At 40.3% G+C, this 19,088-nt stretch overlaps 1 protein-coding gene across 3 annotated transcripts in view; it reads left to right on the forward strand.

Annotated features, from left to right (window-relative positions):
- Window positions 1-986: 986 nt before the first annotated feature.
- The window catches only part of KDM3B (lysine demethylase 3B), a 58,729-nt gene continuing 40,627 nt past the window's right edge, over window positions 987-19,088 (forward strand). For all 3 annotated transcript variants that reach the window (XM_060143682.1, XM_060143683.1, XM_060143684.1), the window contains exons 1-3: window positions 987-1,198; window positions 14,136-14,303; window positions 17,045-17,158. In XM_060143682.1, the coding sequence (XP_059999665.1) occupies window positions 1,004-1,198; window positions 14,136-14,303; window positions 17,045-17,158 (477 nt within the window). In that variant the 5' untranslated portion in view covers window positions 987-1,003. The remainder of the gene's footprint in view (window positions 1,199-14,135; window positions 14,304-17,044; window positions 17,159-19,088) is intronic.

A 19,088-nucleotide genomic window follows, 5' to 3' on the forward strand; every position in this document is an offset into this window, starting at 1 on the left:
ATCTATGTATCTCCCCTTCTCTACAGCCCCTTTTCTAACAGGAGTATCAATCTTCCACGCCTGTGAATTCAGATAGGAGTGGTGAGGTTTTCTTTGTCCCCAGCCCCACTACTTCCATGGTAAGATGTATATACTTCTGGTCTCTTTCCAATTCCCCTGAAAGTTGAATTGAGAAACACCTGGACTTCATAACGTTGGCTGATTTGGAAGGGGAAGAAGCTCCATGGGGTTATGTCAAAATACTGAGATGTTGGAAGCATGCTGGCCTTCAGCCAATGTAAAGGGTGGCATTATTACATACAATGGGTGTGTGACACATTGGTCAATTGGAAAGGAACCTATGAAGTATTGGTAATATAGAATGGGATGGTACCATGTTATGGACCAGTGAGAAGAAAGATAATTGTGTCCCATGGACCAATGGGAAGAAAGTTTCCTAAAAGATAATGACAGGAGGGGTAGTGCCTATTTTCAAGTTCGGAAATCAATGGGGTATTGGGGCACTAACTTTTTAGCTCAAAATATCAACTCTCTAGGTAATTTGCCCCTGAGGCCCCCAGTCCAGTAAAAGTCTTTGGTGTCCGAGGAGGGTAAGCCAAAGCCTTCTCAGATAAAGGGGCCCCCTGAAGGAAATATGGCACCAGGATGGTGCCACGGGGGACTGAAGGACCCGCCCACTTCCCCACCCCGGCCGAAACTGCAATTCCCCTCCCTGCCGCAGGGGGCACTGCAGGCCCCGGGGAGGTTCGGGAGGAGCGCTGCGAGGGGCCCGGAGCTGCCGTCCCGCTCCGGAGCGCGGGGGGCGCTGTGCGGGGCCCGGGTTGCAGCTCCGCTCCCGGCCAAGGGGGGCGCTGCGCGGCGCCGGTGGTTGGTGGTGGCTGTTTGGGGGGGGGAGCCGCGGCCGCGGGTGGTGCGGAGGGAGGCCTTGCGGGCGGATCGGGAGCTCGGCGGCGGAGGTGGTGGGAGGCGGCGGGCGGGAGCGCGGGTCTGGCCGGCCCTGGCGATGGCGGACGCGGCGGCCTCCCCGGTGGGCAAGCGGCTGCTGCTTCTGTTCGCGGACACCGCGGCCTCGTCCTCGGCCTCGGTCCCCGCGGCGGCGGCGGCGGCGGGTGGAGATCCGGGGCCTGCGCTGCGCACTCGGGCCTGGCGGGCCGGCACGGTGCGGGCCATGAGCGGGGCGGTGCCCCAGGACTTAGCGGTGAGTGGCGGCCGAGGCGGGCACTCGAGGCCGGGGTTGCACGGCCTGCGGGCGGCCTCCCCGGGGGCCTTTGTGAGGGGGCGGTGGGGTGGGGGTGACCCAGTTCCGCGCCCCCAGATCTCCTCAGCGCCCCCCGCCGGCATCTCAGCACCCCGAGCTCTGGCCAGCATGGCTTCCGCGTCGGGGTTCGCGCCCCGGTTTACCCCGGGGGGCGGCTGGGGCACTAGGAGCTACTGCCTCCGCCCGGCAGGCCCCGCCTCCTGAGCGACCCCTTTCTCAGCGTTTCCCCCCCACCCGCCAAACACGCCTTCGGAGCAGGCTCTCACACCCTGGGCTCCCGGGCCCCTCAGAGTTCGGCCGGTGCTGCCGTTGCCTCCTTGAAGACGCGGACCTGTAGTCCCCAGCCTCTCCCGGGAGACCTGCGCCCTGTTCCCTTCTTCCCGGAGCCCCGAGTGGGGCGGGAATGTGGGCACTTGTAGGAGACGGAGAGGCTGCAGTTGGAGCTGCTCGGGGCTGTTTTAGCTGGCAGTTACTTCCTCCTTGTCTGAGCCGGGCTCGGCCTGGCGGTCTCCAGAAAGGCCAGCTCTCAGGATTCTCTTCAGGCTCCTCTCTCAGCGCTTCTGGGTGACAGGAGCTGCTGTTGTAGCTGTTTTTGATAAGTTTGAGATCTGTCTTGGCAGCCGAATGGGGCTGTTGGGTGGTACTTTTTTGCTCGTAGCTGGGCTACCCCCCCAAACCTTGGGAGAGGTTTTGTTTTGAAACTTTGTGTTGGGGCTCGGCCGATTTTGAATACTTGTCTTGGTGTATGTTGTGATTAAAGTTGTTCAGTAATAGAACTTAACTAGCATTTGGGATCATGTTGTGTTATTTTTGTTAATGTGGCGGCAAAATACTGCCTTTGAGCTTTGGCAAACCTCTTTAGTTCCTCATTCTGATAACGGCCCTAGCTTCTCTGTTGAGATAAGGCTGTGAAAAATAGGGGGATTCTTTTGGATTGTGATAGATGTTCAGGCAGAAGGAAAATTTTCTTGATGAACTTGTTTCTGCAGATATTTTATTCGCTGTAAACAGGAACTCATAAGATTTGATATTAATATTGCAGGTTTCTGATGCTCGTTTTTCTACCTATTGATCAGTGGTGTTAGGCTTTTTAAATTTTCTTCCTGATACGCAAGCTTTATGGGTTGTTTTGCTTGTGGCTGGCTTAGGCTTCTGCTACTTGAGTTCGTTCACTTTGATCTTTCTCCATGCTCTATGAGAAAAAGCCTGCTTGGACATTTATGAGGCTTCAGTGGGGCGAATTTGTAGAGATAACAGGAACATAGTGGGGTGAGGATGATTATTAAGAAAGGGGATTTGGATTTAAATTCCTTTGCGCTTTCTTTAGAAGATTGCTTTTTATGGGCTTGGACGGGAGAGAGGTGTCCCTCTCAGATCCAGTAATTTACTCTACCCCCTTAAATGCAAAACTTAAGTAAGATCCACCATTATATGCATATTTTGACCAAAGGCTTAGTCTGTCCTAGAGTTTCAGTCAAAGTTTTATGTTCTAGTTGTTTCCTCCATCAGATGAATTGCTAATGAGCTCTGCACCTGAAATGGCTACCCATTCACTTTGTTGTTTGCTGGGCTCCCTAAGGGCAGAGGTTTTTGAAGCTCACTGAGATGCTGGACACCTAGTAAGCTAAATACTGAGTAGTTCTACCACTGCCCTTGGAATTGGTTTCTCAAACCAAGTAAAAAGTTGCAGTGATTCTTGGAAATTAAAGCAAAGTGTATATTACAACTGTGTTGAGGTCTTGCATAGAGCTTTATGCATATAAAAACAAAGGCAGTTTTGGTTTTAAGAATACTCTTACGCTTGTCTTGTGTGTATAATCAAGGGACATAGGTGAGAAAACAGCCACAACAAAACTCAGAGCCTTTAAAATTTTTTACCATCTTGCAAAATTGCTCAAGAATTGCTGTTGTGATGATGAGGTTCTGTTAATGACAATAATTAACATAGGATCAAAACTGGCCGTTTGTTTTCCTTTTTCATTAAAGAGATTTCCTTTGGACCCTAGGCATGTGGGCCTTTCCAATTTGCTCCACACACCCGTAGTAAACACAACTGTCTTCCAATCAAAAGTGTTCTTCCTGTACTCAAGGGTGGAGTTTACAAGCAGCTGGCCTGTGATTGGGCAGATTTTCATTCAGTTATGTTTAAGATGTTTTCAGGCATGCTTAGTTTTGAGTAATGCATTGCAGGGCGCCCCCTGTTAAGGATGAGTGATTGAGGGTTGAATGAATGAGTTTTTGAAGTGATTGAAAACACTTTGCAATTTTAGGCTCCATTAATATCCTCTTTCTAGATACTTTTAGATCCAGAAATCTTCCAAAATGTAGTCCTGATCCATTAATGAACGCTTTTTTTTGGAAAACAGTTCCAAAGCCATAAGTCAGGATCTTGTTGATCAAGAGTTTTGTTGAAAAGGGTTTGTTAGGTGGGCATCTTCCTCACCAAAGCTATGCTGACAAATAACTGAGATTTTTAGATTAAGTGGATAAACAGCTTTTTTTCCCCCTCATGGAATAGTAGCTTTATTTGTATTTCAAAATAGGCCTGTTATGTGATAAAAAAAAAAAGTCTAGTTTCAAAATTAGTTTAATGGATTTTTGTGCCTTTACCTCTAACTTCTTTTCTAACTCTGTGTCCTCCTTGTGTTTCTGGTTCATTATTGGTCTATGTAAGTGGCAGAGACCTTGGGACCGTCACATATATACGTATGGTAAATAAACACACAAACCAAAAATAGTGGATTTTTCTTTTTTTGTTATAAAAGCAAAACTTGCGTTTTGCAGAATGTCAAACAGCCAAGCATAAACACGGGAAAGCCAACAGTCTCCATCCTTTACCAGCTTCCACTTATCAAAGAAGCTTTGTGCGCCTTTCTCAATACTGGTACAAAAAAGTATGAAAACATTTATATCTCTACAAAAGGTTGCTTTTTTTTTTTTTTAGCAAATGGTATCATACTGCACAATATCTGTAGCCTGCTTTTTTTCTTTTTTCCATTTAACATTAGACCATGGGCATCAGTACCTGTAGCTCTTACTCATCCTTTTAGATAACTACATTATATTCCATAGAATGGATGTATCCTTTATGATGGGCATTCAAGGTATTTTAAAATTTGGGGCACTTAACAAACAATGCTGCAGTTAATATACTTGTACATATATCTTTGTGTAATCATGGTTTTATTTCTGTAGTTTAGCTATCCAGGATTGTTGGGTTAAGGAGTACATCTATATATTTTTATTTTGTTAGGTAATGCCAGGTTATTTTCCTATGAGATTTTAGCTTTTCATACTCCCACCAGCATTCAGGCAATGCTTGTTTCCCTTCATCCTTGCCATCACTGGTGTCATTGGCCTTTGTTGTTTTTGGCAATCTGATGGGCGAAAAATAGTATCTAGCATTTCATGACTACTGATCTTTTTCTATGTTTATTGGCCTCTTACGTTTTTTATGAGTTATTTATGCCAATCTTTTGCGTATTTGAAAAAATGGAAGTTTTCTTATTCTGTACAAGTTCTGTGCATATTTAGCACATTAACCCCTTTACCTGTCAAGTGTGTATTTTCTCTCATTTGTCTTTTAACTGTTTATGGGTTGCTTTGCTGCACAGAAAAATAAAATGTTTGTATCATCAGATCTCTTAGACCTTTCTTAATGGCTTCTAAGAAGGATTTAATTGCTTGGGAAGAGGACCTCCCCCTGCCACCTTGAGCCTATATAAATATTTTTCAGCTTTTCTTTCTAATGTTTCATTTATTTTTACCTTTAGATCTCTGGTCCATCTGGAATATTTTTGTAAGTGGCATGTGTGATGGACAATCTAACTTTTCCTACTGAGTAGTAACCAATTGGGGCAGCACCAACTTTATTAAATAAACCATCCTTTTCTTTCTGTATGATAGAATTAAATGATGCTTTTAGTAGCACTGATTTGTTTTGAATGTGTATCTTACCTATCTATCTCAGCTGTCCAGAACTTGCAACAGGAGTAAAAGCGTATCTGCCGTAATTTTTTTAATCCCTTAATCTTTTATCTTTATCTGGGGGAAAGGTGGTCTCTAAAATACTCCTTTTCTTTGATTTGAGATAATGTAATAATTGTGGCAGTATCCAGGCTAGTACCATGTTTCTTCCATCTGGGAGTCTTCCAAGAGGAGTGGAAGCCTACCCGCCTTTTTTTTTTTAACCTCCTCCTCCAATGTTTCTTCTTTGTTTCAGATTAGGTGGACTTTAAAATACCTCTCTACTTTGTTTCTATATAATGTAATAATTATAGTCAGGTTTCCAGTGTACAATCCAATATAATTTATTCTCAACCTGTGTTCAAACACAGAATTTAAGCCCTAATTGAAATAGGAGATTATGGCTTTTAATGATTATCCTTAAGTGTCCTTTTCTTGCATATAATTCCAAAATTAAATAAAAATCTGAATAATATTATAGTATCATATGCTGTTTATTAAAGTCAATAGAATATGTTTTGTGGATCAGTGTGTGGTTTAGAGAACTTTAAATAAAAATGAGATTGTACAAAAGAATATATCACGTTTAAGTGTGAGGTCCTCTACTCACACTTTTCACCTGCACTCTCCTCTTACAGCAGGAGGTCTATTTTTGAAACATTGAGCCACTGTTGAGGTTTTTAGGCACTCAAGTGCTTCATATAGTTGTTTTCTAAAGTTTGTCTTATTTTATGTGTGCATGTAATTTTTAATACCTCTATCTTATTGTCTTTACATTCTCTTTGTTTCAAGACTATACCATATGTCCACCAGTGATCACACTGTACACTGGTCATTATGTCCAGCAGCCTCTCCCTTTACTACACAATCAGATTTTTCTTGTTAATTTATGCATTTGTTTCTTAAAGTTGTTTCACTAACTCCCCACCTGCCAAGGGCTCATTCCCTCCTTTAGTAATCACTTGCCTAGTTCATTTATTCACTCATTTATTCATTCATTCATTCATTTATGGCTGTGTTGGGTCTTCGTTGCTGCGCGCGGGCTTTCTCTAGCTGCAGCGAGCGGGGGCTACTCTTCCTTGTGGTGCATGGGCTTCTCGTTGCGGTGGCATCTCTTGTTGGGGAGCACAGGCTCTAGGCGCGAGGGCTTCAGTAGTTGCAGCACAAGGGCTCAGTAGTTGTGGCTCGTGGGCTCTAGAGCGCAGGCTCAGTAGTTGTGGCCCACGGGCTTAGTTGCTCCTGTAAGTAACATGGTGTTTTCTGTTAGTGATTTTCTCAGCAACAGCTGGAATGGGTTCCTGTAGGCTTTGCTTCCACAAGGCCTGGGGGACACAACACCTGTTGCTGCTTCTCAGTTTTCCGCTGCCTTTGACAGGTTGGTGGTTTTTAAGCCCTCCCCACCCCACTATCCCTACTGCCAAAGTATCTTTTACCCTTGTTCTGTAGTTGGGTAAAACCTGCCTGATTGTTTAGTAGTGACTCATACTGCTATCTCTCTCAGTTTTACAAAGGCAGGAGTTCTGGGGGTTTTTTATGTGACTTCACGGGTAATCAGGCTCTAGGGGACTGATTCCCACTAACCAAACTGGAGACTGATTTGTAAATCCACATGTAAGGTTATTAACCTACAGTAGGAGATAAACCTATCCAGAGATCTGCACAGAACCCCCTCCTGGTCTCCTCAAGAGACCAAATTACAGATAAGACAGATCCTTGTCATGCACAGAATCAGACAAGGAAAGTAGGGTGTTGCCAAAAGAATATTTACAGCGAGCAGTCCTGATTTGGTGATCCTCTGCTTTCCTAGTACTTTCTGGCTTCCATTGTTTTATTCCACCTTGACACTTTGCTTTTGATTTTGTCATCCATTGAAATCCTATAAAGAGAAAAGAAAGCCTGTCCATTCTAGGTTCTTTCACCTTTATAAAGCCTTTCTAAATCCCCAGAGTGTTTTTTGCTTTGCTCCTTTATCACTTTGTGGATACCTCTTTTGGAATATTTATCACAGTTTTTTTTTTATATAGATACATAACAAGGTATATAGCTTATCTCCCCTACTAGATTCTAAGTTCATCAAGAACAGGGAGGGCTTCCCTGGTGGCGCAGTTGTTGAGAGTCCGCCTGCCGATGCAGGGGATGTGGGTTCGTGCCCCGGGCCGGGAAGATCCCACATGCCGCAGAGCGGCTGGGCCCGCGAGCCGTGGCCGTGGCTGCTGAGCCTGCGCGGGCAGTGGTGAGAGGCCCGCGTACTGAAAAAAAAAAAAAAAAAAAGAACAGGGAACACATGCATTTTTTACTATTATTTTACAATCCTTCTCTGACCACCTTATCTTAAGAAATAGCATATTTAGAAGTCAGTATTAGGTTAATTTTCACTTCTGATTTATTATGGATTTTCTACTCTGTGACCCCCTGTTATAAGGTATTTATACTTGATCTTTAAGGTTTTTTCTTTTGTATATTTTTACTGATATTGACTACCAATTTTTTTCTTTACATGTTTGGATTTATATTTGGGACCCCCATCCAAAGTACATTGTCCATTGGTTTTTGTGATTTAAATCTGAGTTGCTGGATTAGAAGCATTAGATGTTTTGTTTTTCTGATTCTCAAGTAATACACGCCTAGTATACAAAATGTAGAAATTATTTTAATAAAAATATAAGTAAAAAAAATAGCCCCTATAGTGTCATAACCCATTAAAAACTGCTGTTTTGATACATATTCTAATCTTTTTTTAGAATTGCTAAAAGTTGAATTCGTACTGTATTTTCAGTTCTGAGTTTTGCTTTTCACTTAATGTGGCAATTATTTTCCTATATTACCAAAAACTTTGGTATTATAGGTGATTTTAATTTTCTTTGTGCTTTTCTGTATTTGGCACAGATAACATGTGCTTCAGGTGCTTTCGTACCTGAAAGGGAAACAATAAATTCTCTCTAAGAAAATCTTATAATTTATTTAACCTGGATAATTTATTTAACTGTTCTTCTCTCATTGGATATTGAAATTGCTTCAGATTTTAAGCTTTATTAATAATTCATTGATGACCGTTTTTTGTGAATAAAGCCTTTTCTGTTTTTAGGGTGATTTCCTAGGATTATTGCCAGGAGTGGTATTATGGAAACACAGAGTATACACATATTTAAGATTCTTGATATATGACAATTTTTTTTTCTTTTAAGTCATACCAGTTTATATTTTGACCAGTAGTATGAGTTTGCTTACGGAATGCATGTTTATAGGAGCCCAAGATCTGCTAGGCATTTTACTTTATTTCGTTTAATCCTGCCATAATTCTTTGAGGTACTTACTGTCCGTATTAATAGGCAAAGGAAGTAAGGCTCAAAGAGGCTAAAGTAACCTGCTCCCAGTTACACAGATAAGGGATGTTGGGATGCAAATCCAGATCTTTGTGATTCCTCTACCCCTAAGAGCATATATATCTATATGCTTGAGTTTTTATTCAGGTTATTCCTGTGGTACTCAAGTACTTAACATTTAATTTATTGAGGTTGTTAGAAAGTAGGGGAAAAAAATGGGAGTAATTGTTAGAAATTTCTCTCTTGATCAAAGGAACCATAGAGGGAAAATTATTTTTTGCTTGAAAACAGCAGTGTTCTAGACATGCATCATTCCCCACTGTGGCTGTCAAGATGTCCCAGTTTTGTAATATCATTTGTAACAGAGTTCATATTTTGTTTAGAATGTAGTTAGAAAAACTGGAAAAGAAAATTTGGGAACCTTGGAAGTTAGTCTTCCATTTTCCTTACCTTCTCACAATCATCACCATATCCTATTATTTTTATCTGTAATTTCTCAAATATGTTTTTCATTTACACAGTCTTATTGGTTTAGGCCTTTTACATCTTTTACCTGGGTTTTTATCACTTTATAATTGGTCTCCCTGCCTGCAGTTTCTTGCCTCTATGAGTTCCCTTCCAACTGATCCCAAAGTTAATTCTTTCCTTTAAAAAAAAAAGTTATTATATAAATAATATGTTTAAAAACAAAAAAGAAGGAACATTTACTGGTAAGGCTAAAATACTATTACCTCTCCTATCCTAATCCTTCTCTAGAACACTCAGTCTGCTCTTAGTTTCTCTGCCTTTGCACCTGCTGGAAAGTCTTTCTCTCCCTTCTCTGCCAGAAGAATATAGTTTGTCCTTTGAGATGCAGCTTGTATACTACTACCTCTTCTGTGAAACCTTTCTAGTTTACCATGGCAGACGCCTTCTCTAGCGTGTTCAGTCTTTATTATTGCCCTTATTACATAACTCTTTAATAATTTCTATACCTCTCTGTTGGCTCATCTAGGGTTTTATTCCCTCCTGCTGAGTGCTTCCTTATTCACCTTGATACCCTTAGCCCTGGCAAGTGCCGTACACGTGCGCACACACATATATTTTTGAGGCGTTCTGTCTATTTTTGTTGAGTGAGTGAATAAATGAATAATTTTATTAATTGTAGTAAGAATGGCCTTAGGGAGAACCAGAATCCAAACTGATTATTACATGATTATGTGATAAACATGGAGGTCTATATTACTCAGATTACTATCATTTGATTTTTTTCAAACTTAGGTTAACTTATTTGATTTTTTTAAAATTTTATTTCATTTTAATGTCACTCAAATGAATGTACATCACATATAGACCATAAAAGAGATTTTGAAATGAAAGCAGGAGTTTTACCGCTAACTCTTCTTAACTAAGGAAATATTTTACACATCTAGTCCTTGGGTTCTAGCTGTACAATGTATAGTAGTATTTGCTGCTTTTACTCTAATAGTAGAAATTTTTAAAAGACTTAAAAAAAAAATCAACTCAAAGTGTTTTAGTTCTGTTCTGTCCAGATTATCAACCTGCCTTGGCCATCTCTAACTCAGTCCAACCACCACCATTGATTTTTGTTAGTTTATATCCCTTCTTTCTGTCCTGTGACCTGGCCACTACCATTTTAAGAGTTCATGTTCTGTGTGCTTTGACCTGAAATGATTCTTCACCTTATATGTTCTAACTCCTTCCATCTCTAGCTAGGAGGTGAAGCACAGTGCTAGGGCCAGAAACAAGCCTTAATGCTGGTAGAACATGTTTACATATCTATATTCCGTATTGCTCTCAAAACATATTTGTATTATTAGCCTAGAGCTGTTGCTTGATCCTAGAACATATAGCACTGTGGTTGTCAAGTTCAACACTTTATTCCTTTGCCCGGACAGGTTAGGAAATAATTGCCCTTAAATTAGGTGAAATATGACTTTCAAATATTTCAGCTTTTCCATGGTGTTTTCAGATGTGTGATGATAGGATTCCTGAATATTAACTTTTTAAATGTTCAAGTTCTTATCTACAAAGAATTAAAATCGTTACAGCTTTAGTACAGTGATTTTTTAGTGTGTTCTTATATTTGTGTGTTGGTATGACTTAGAATTTTGTGACTCGTATGTTGATTTTTTTTTTTTTTTTTTTTTGCGTTACGCGGGCCTCTCACCGCTGTGGCCTCTCCCACCGCGGAGCACAGGCCCGGCGGCCATGGCTCACGGGCCCTGCCGCTCCGCGGCATGCGGGACCCTTCCGGACCGGGGCACGAACCCGCGCCCCCCGCATCGGCAGGCGGACTCCCAACCACTGTGCCACCAGGGAAGCCCTCGTATGTTGATTTTTAAAGTGGTTGGCAGATTAGAACTATAGCATGGCACCTAGCTGTCAGGCACCATGGAGCCTCAACCTCCGGTTTTCTAAGTAATGCCCAGTAGAGTACTGTGTCACTCAGGGTCAGACTCCGCCTGGGGCTTCAACAGTCTCTGCTCCTTTTCATGGCTTGCAAGGTCTTGTCTGTCTTTCAGCTATTGCCTCCTCCAGACATCAGTTATGGCACCACTGAACAGTAATGGGACCACTGTTCTCCTAGTCTCGGGTTCAAAATCCAAGTCATTTTTCAATTTTTCCTTACCCTTATATCCAGCCAGTCATCATGCTTGATGATAGGATTCATCGATTCTCACGAGCACTAGTAACTTCCTTCCTAGTCTCACTGCTCCCACTCTAGGTCATATAAGAACACCCCCTGTTCCCCACCCCACCCCCAACTCTAAACCATCTACATCCACTGAGTAGCTGAGTTGTCCTAAAACCAACTGTTTTGTTCAATTTTGACTTCAGTCAGAAACCTTTTAATGGCAATTGCACATATACACACCCACACACACATACACACATCTCCCATTGGCAGCTGGATGAACCCAAATTTTATCCCAGTATTCGGGGTCTTCCACATTGACTCTTAGTCTTTTTAGTCTCATTTCCCACTCCTTCCCCAGTGTGTTATAGCTCCTGGCCATCCTAGAACTTGACTGGGACTTTTTTTTTTCCTTAACCTCAGCCCATATCAGTCCCTTTGCACACCTGAAGTGATCTCTCCTGCCTCTGAACACCCCCTATACTTTATTTTATTTCTGTTTATCTTATGGCATGTTATTGCCCAAGTAGTGCTTTGCAGTTGACCAAAGTGCTTTTGAATCCATTACTTTATTTAATCTTGTGTGTCTTATCACAAGGGAGGAAACCAAGACTTGAGGAGGGGAGAGTGATTTGCTCAAGTTTTGTGATTAGTAGAGGGTGGGGCTAAGACTGAAATCCAAGCCTCCCGGAACATAATCCCCAAGCTCTGTCCATTACTACCTTTCCTGGTGCCTGAGTCTGCACTTAAATGTAAGTTTGAATACATCTTTTTCCAGTTATCAGCAAGTTACTTAAAGTTGTGTTTGATTCCCCTAGAACATATGTGAATATATGAGTGAGCCCATTCACACGTTAAATGTATTGCAGTTTAATGTTCTTTCCCGTTCACATGTTAAAGGTATTGCAGTAAAATCATGCTTCCCCTTTCTGAGCCTTATTTTCCCATCATTTTTTTTTTTTAAGTAGAAATGAAGGTTACTTGGTATATTATAAATAATAAAATATTGTTATAATATAAATAATAAAACTGGAGCTTTGTATAATGAATTTAATTTCTGGAATAGCTTTTCCAGCAGTGCACTTCAATTCACAAGTATTTATTACCTGTGAAGAGATTAAGCCTAATGCTAGGCTACTGAGTGGTTCCACACTTTTCAAGTATAAGTATCGTAAATTTTCATATAGTTGTAACTCTAATTTTTAGCTTGACTGGATGGGAACTAATATACTGACAAAAGTTGTTGTGACTTCAGTAACAATTCTAAAGGATTTGAACTTTATTCATTATATGATCTACATATATTTGAAAAATAATGGTGACACATGTACCAGACCTCTAGTATTTAGTCTAGAGGAAATGCTTAGTACCCTTAGTACTTAAGATATTCCTGGTAACTCTGTGATTTCTAGTTGGGAATGACTGCTGTGGGGATTCTGATGTTGTCCTACATCACTCATTGCTGCCTTAGGGAGTGTCATGTGAGAAATTTCTTGTAGAGCCAAGTAGTTGGAAAAGTGTTGCTTCCCTGAGAAACTGGTTTGTGTTCTACTTTTTGCCAGTGATGAATATGCCACTGACCTCTCCATTTTCAGATTGGCCTTTAGGAAGCTCAGAGCCAAGTCAGTCAATCAATCAATCAATCATTCATCATATGTCACTCAGTCATACAGCTGTATAGATCCCTATTGCCTGCTTAAGTTTTCTCTCTTTTTACACTTAGACAATGACTTCCTGTTGTAGTTTGCTTAGCCCTGGTTTTTTAATTGATATTTTAGCATCTTATTGTATATGTTTCCCAAAAGCCAACTAAAATTCTTTGAAAATGAAGTGGGATATAAATACTCCAGCCTTTATTTTGTAACCAGCTATATTTTAGGCACTAGATATATCTGTTCTAAATATTGATACCTATATGCCTATGTATTGCTTTTATTGCTGTGTAGAACATGCTCCAATGTCAGAATTTATATGGAAAAGTTAAACCTAAGCATACTATTTATTAGGAAAATGTAGTTTCATTTAATATGAATTGCTTTCAAAAACTCTTTAAAGATTCTACGTAAGTATATCTGAAAAGGTGGAGTATCTTTTCTGGGAGGAAGCAAAGCATTGTGACAACGGTGTGCCTCTGCTAGCAGATATGAGATCACTCCTGGCAGTCAGTGGTACTTTAAAAATCCACACTTGGGACTGGGAGTTGTTTTTTTTTTTTTAATTGTTTATCCTTTTGAATTGTGTACTGTGTATATATAACCTATTCAAAATTAATTTTAAAAGTTCACAGTCGGGCTTCTCTGGTAGCGCAGTGGTTGAGAGTCTGCCTGCCGATGCAGGGGACACGGGTTCATGCCCCGGTCCAGGAAGATCCCACATGCCGCAGAGCAGCGGGGCCCGTGAGCCGTGGCCACTGAGCCTGTGGGTCCGGAGCCTGTGCTCCGCAACGGGAGAGGCCGCAACAGTGAGAGGCCCACATACCGCAAAAAAAAAAAAAAGTTCACAGTCATTTTCAGTAGAAGTATAAAAAATTTCTCTTCCTACCTGTTAGACTGTGAGCTCCTTGAAACCAGGAAGTGTACTAGATTCCCCTCTGTATTCCTGAACCTAGCATAGTGCCTTATACATAGTAAGCCCCCAGCTAGTGTGCTTAGATGTGAATTGGAAACTAAGAGTTGTAAATCTCAGTAGGATCACGGCTAGAAATTACTAACTGTAGATAACTCACGCCCCCTTAAATCTGTACGCTCTTTTCCGAGTGAGGATGAGACCAACTTCCTGGCTCTGAAGTAAGATTGGTTTTTACTGAAATCCATTAAAAGAACTTAAAAACAAGTTAGTAGAATTTTACCTAGTCAGTTTTTCAAAACAGGGGGTTTGTGTTTGTTTTTATATTATAGTGTGGGATTTTTCCAAATGTGACCTCAAGATGGCTTTTTATCTCTTTTTCCAGATCTTTGTAGAATTTGATGGCTGTAGCTGGAAGCAACACTCCTGGGTTAAAGTTCATGCTGAAGAAGTTATTGTCCTTTTGCTGGAAGGGTCTCTAGTATGGGCACCCCGGAAGGACCCAGTCCTTGTCCAGGGCACTCGAGTCTCAATTGCACAATGGCCAGCCCTGGTGAGTGACTTTTATTGGCTAGGAACATATTTGGGCTTTATTCCTATTCTATATGGTATTTACCCAATAGCTGAACTCTTTAGAATTCCCAAAACTCCCAGGGCTTTGTCCTTAACACACTTTGATTCTGAAGTTACCAGAGCAAAAACTGGGAGAGATCTTTTCTCCTGTGTCTTCCCATACTTTTTATATTAGATAATATTTGATACTTTGTTTCTAAATAATTTTTTACCTTTTCTTTTCTCATAGTTATGTAATGAAACAATGTAATCCTTAAAGTCTTTTTCTTCCATAGAAACTATTTTATTTTTTTCCAGCTTTTTTGAGATAGAATTGACATATATAACATTTTGTAAGTTTGTGTACAATGTGATGATTTTTTATATATAGTGAAATGATTGTCACAATAAAGTTAATTAACACATCCATTGTCTCACATAGGTTTTTGTGTATGTGGTAAGAACTTTTTTTTTTTAACTTTGCAGAACACTTTAATAATCTCAATAAGGTATAATAATCTCACTGTTTTATAGAGTACTTTCCTACATATTATCTAATTTGCTTCTCACAACACATATGTGGTAAGAACTTTTAAGATTTGCTCTCTTAGCAACTTCCAAGTATACAGTACAGCATTATTATAGTCACCATGCTATACGTTAGCTCCCCACAGCTTACTCATCTTATTATTGCAGTTTATATCCTTTGACTACCTTCATCCATTTCCCCCACTTCCCCCACCCCTGGCAACCACCAGTATATTCTCTATGTCTGATTTCAGTTGTTTTGGATTCCACATGTAATTGAAATCAGACCATATTTGTCATTCTCTGACTTATTTCACTTAGCATAATGCCCTGGAGATTCAGCTGTTGTTGTAAATAGCAGGATTTCCTCCTTTTTTGTGGCTCAGTAATATTTCATTGTGTATAATATTCGTGTGTGTGTGTACACCACATTTTCTTTATCCATTCATCCATCACTGGACACTTAGGTTGTTTCCATGTCATCGCTATTGTAAATACTGCTGCAGTGAACATGGGGTTGCAGATATCTCTTCAAGATATGATTTCATTTCCTTTGGATAAATACCCAGAAGCGGGGTTGTTGAATCATATGGTAGTTCTATTTTTAATCTGGGGGGGAACCTCCATACTGTTTTCCATAGTAGCTGCACCAATTTACATTCCCACTGATGGTGCACAGGAGTTCCCCCTCTCTACATCCTTGCCAGCACTTGTCATCTTTGTCTTTGATAATAGCCATTCTAATAGGTGTGAGGTGATTACTCATTGTGGTTTTGATTTGCATTTCCCTGATGATTAGTGCAGTTGAGCCCCTTTTCATGTACCTGTTGGCCATTCATCTATCTTTGGAAAAATGTCTATTCAGGTGATTTGCCCATTTTTAAATCAGATTATTTGTGGGGGGGGGTTGTTTTGTTTTTAGCATTTCAAATTAATACCCATTTATTAATTGGGTAAGTTAGAAGTACAGACACTTTGTGTCCTACTTCTTAGCTCAGAATCTTACAAGGCAAAAATTGGTGTTTGCAATGCTATGTTCTCACCTATAGTAGGTAGTCCTCTTCTAACCTCCCATGTTTATGGCAGAATTCAGTTCCAGTCTCCTTGCTGGCTGTCAGCTGGGGATATTTGTGGGGGTTTTTGGCTCTTGAGTTGTATGAGGTTTTTTTTGATATATTTTGAATATTAACCTTTTATCAAATATATGATTTGCACATATTTTCTCCCATTCCTTATGTTGCATTTTCATTTTGTTGATCATTTTTTTGCCTTGTAGAAACTTTTAAGTTTGATGTAGTCCCACTTGTTTATTTTTGCTTTTGTTGGTTATGTAGCACAGCTTGTGGGATCTTAGTTCCCCGACCAGGGATTGAACCTAGGCCCACAGCAGTGAAAGTATGGAGTCTTAACCACTGGACCACCAGGGAATTCCCTAAAGTTTTTTGTTGTTGTTTTTTTTAATTATTAAGTTTTGTTTTCTGAAGTCAGACAAACTAGTGCTATAAAATTTAATTCTGAGAGTATCCATTTGTTTCTATCTGTTCTTTTAGCAAAGTGTAGGCATAAATAGATTTTTTTTTAAATCTAATTCTCCTGTTATTAACCAAATTAAATAATATTCAAAACAAAACTTCTTAACCTATTGATTATACATATCATCACTTACTGAACTGTCTTTTTTCATTTGTTTTTAAGACCACTTTCCAGTTGAACTTTTAGAAGAAGCTCAAATGGATCTGGGTCCCTGGGTGACTTTAGTAGGCAGTTTATTTACGAAACAGTAATGTGAATTTGCCCATGCATATTTATACCACTGATCATTTTAGAAATCTCATTAAGGTTTCAGAAGTTCCAGAGATGATAATGGTGTGACTCTTCGTTCTGGAAACTTACTGTAATTTAGCCCTCTTGGAGCCTGACAAGATTAGTCAGATCGCTAGAGAGAATGAGGAATTTCCCGTTCTTCTTGTCCTTTTTAGCTGTAAATAAGAGTATTGAACTGACTTTATGCTCTGGTTGGCTTCATATGATTATTTGAGGGGCAGATGCTAGGTTGGGAATGTCTCTGAGGACTTATGCTTTAGCTTATCTATATTTACTGGGGTGAAAGATATATTAATAATGGATATTTTCTCTGCAGTTAGATATTCAGTTGAATTGTTATTTATTTCCTTTTCCAAGTTCTAATCAATTTCTTGTCATTGTACTTCACAGACTTTCACTCCCCTAGTAGATAAACTCGGTTTGGGTTCTGTGGTTCCAGTTGAATACCTTCTGGATCGAGAGCTTCGTTTCCTGTCAGATGCTAATGGGTTGCATTTGTTCCAGGTACTTAACACTTGATCTAGTCCTAAACTTATTTCTCTCCTTGCTAATTTCTCTGTTGATTATAAATAGGGTGCTTACCCTCCTTTTTTATTTCAGATAATATTTTTAATATCGTTATAAAATTACAGAGAATGGTGGGAATCTTAGATTAAAATTTTAATATTATTTCTCAACAGTCTCGACCAAGGTTTCTCAGCCTCAACGATATTGACATTTTTGGTCAGTATTCTTTTTCATAGGGGGCTATCCTGTGTATTGTTTGATGTCTAACAGCATCCCTGGCCTCTACCTACTAGATGCCAGCACTGAGTTGTGATAGGCAGAAATGTTTCCCAACACTGCCAGTTGTTCCAGAGGGGGCAAAATCAGCCCAGATGAGAACAATGGAGTAAAACAATTCCATGGATGCCACAGTTGGTGGTGTATGCTTTCAAAGAGATGGAATAATAGAAAAAGCAACATTTTAGGGAGGATAAAACATCAGTTTAATCTTGGAAAGGCTGGGTTAAGGGGTCCACAGAACACCCCATGATTATCTCAGAGGTCAAATGTATTGGTCTGGCTATCATCAGTCTGCACAGGTGGTAGTATAAGTCAATTAATTATATTGTCCCCTTTTCTTTTAACATTGAATCAAGTTCTTCCTCCCAGTAATTCCATGTACCTTTTAAAGTTTCTTTGCTCTCTTGAAAAGTATATTTGGTAGCTGAGGCTTCTTTCCTCCTCTACACACCCCCACCCCACCCTAAAACCACTTAAGACTTAAGACCACAACTCTAAGGGTTTCCTCAGAAGAGGTGGCTTCCCAGAGGTGGCTGCTTCTATAACTTGAGTCTAAGAGGTCCTATACTTACGTCTGTGGCAGGGAAGCTGGGAATTTGGGCTGGTTCCAAGCAACATTAAATATTAAAGAGCTTAGGTATATTTTTAGTTACAAAAAAAGGGATAAGTTAGTAGTTTAAACAAACTAGTGTCTGAGTTAGAGTTTCAGAATTTATGGAGGGCAATATTTATTTCTCACTTGTAAGGGTTACTGTCTGAAGGTTAAAAATTAGGAGACTTCCGGGCTTCCCTGGTGGCGCAGTGGTTGAGAGTCCGCCTGCCAATGCAGGGGACACGGGTCGTGCCCCGGTCCGGGAGGATTCCACATGCCGCGGAGAGGCTAGGCCTGTGAGCCATGGCCACTGAGCCTGCATGTCCGGAGCCTGTGCTCCACAGTGGGAGAGGCCACAACAGTGAGAGGCCCGCATACCGCAAAAAAAAAAAAAAAAAAAAATTAGGAGACTTCCAAGAGTTTTACTGTCTTATTGAGGCAGCCAAGAGCAGCATTTCCTGAACTGTGTTCTGTGTAATATTAATGATTTTTTTGTTGTTGATATGTCTTCCTCCCTCATTAGGCCTCACACCCTCTCATCAATCTTGCTTTATTCATCTCGTAATCCTAGTGCTTATATGAATAGGCACTCAGTGAATGTCGGATAAGTATCAAAATAAACAAAAAGATTTACATGGAATAAAATGTTTTGTGGTCAAATAAGTTTAGAAACGCTGACCTAAACATGTTTTTTTCCTACACGTCTTCTCAGAGCCTTTAATATACTGTCATATGTAGAAAGATATAGTATGCAGTTGACCCTTGAACAACACGGATTTGAACTACACGGGTCCACTTATATGTGGATTTTTTTCAGTAAATACAGTACCTATAAATTAATACGAATTTTTTTCACATTATCTTTTCATTTTTGATATCTAGTGTTACTAATACTTATAACATCTAGTGTTTTGTATTATATGATGTAGTGTACTGACAGATGATTCATCTTGTAAACAGACATCATAAACTTAGGGTATCAATAAATACAGGACTTCCCTGGTGGCGCAGTGGTTAAGAATCCACCTGCCAGTGCAGGGGACGCGGGTTCAATCC

This window comes from Lagenorhynchus albirostris, chromosome 3 (assembly GCF_949774975.1).
Source record: "Lagenorhynchus albirostris chromosome 3, mLagAlb1.1, whole genome shotgun sequence".
NCBI classification, from domain to species: domain Eukaryota; kingdom Metazoa; phylum Chordata; class Mammalia; order Artiodactyla; family Delphinidae; genus Lagenorhynchus; species Lagenorhynchus albirostris.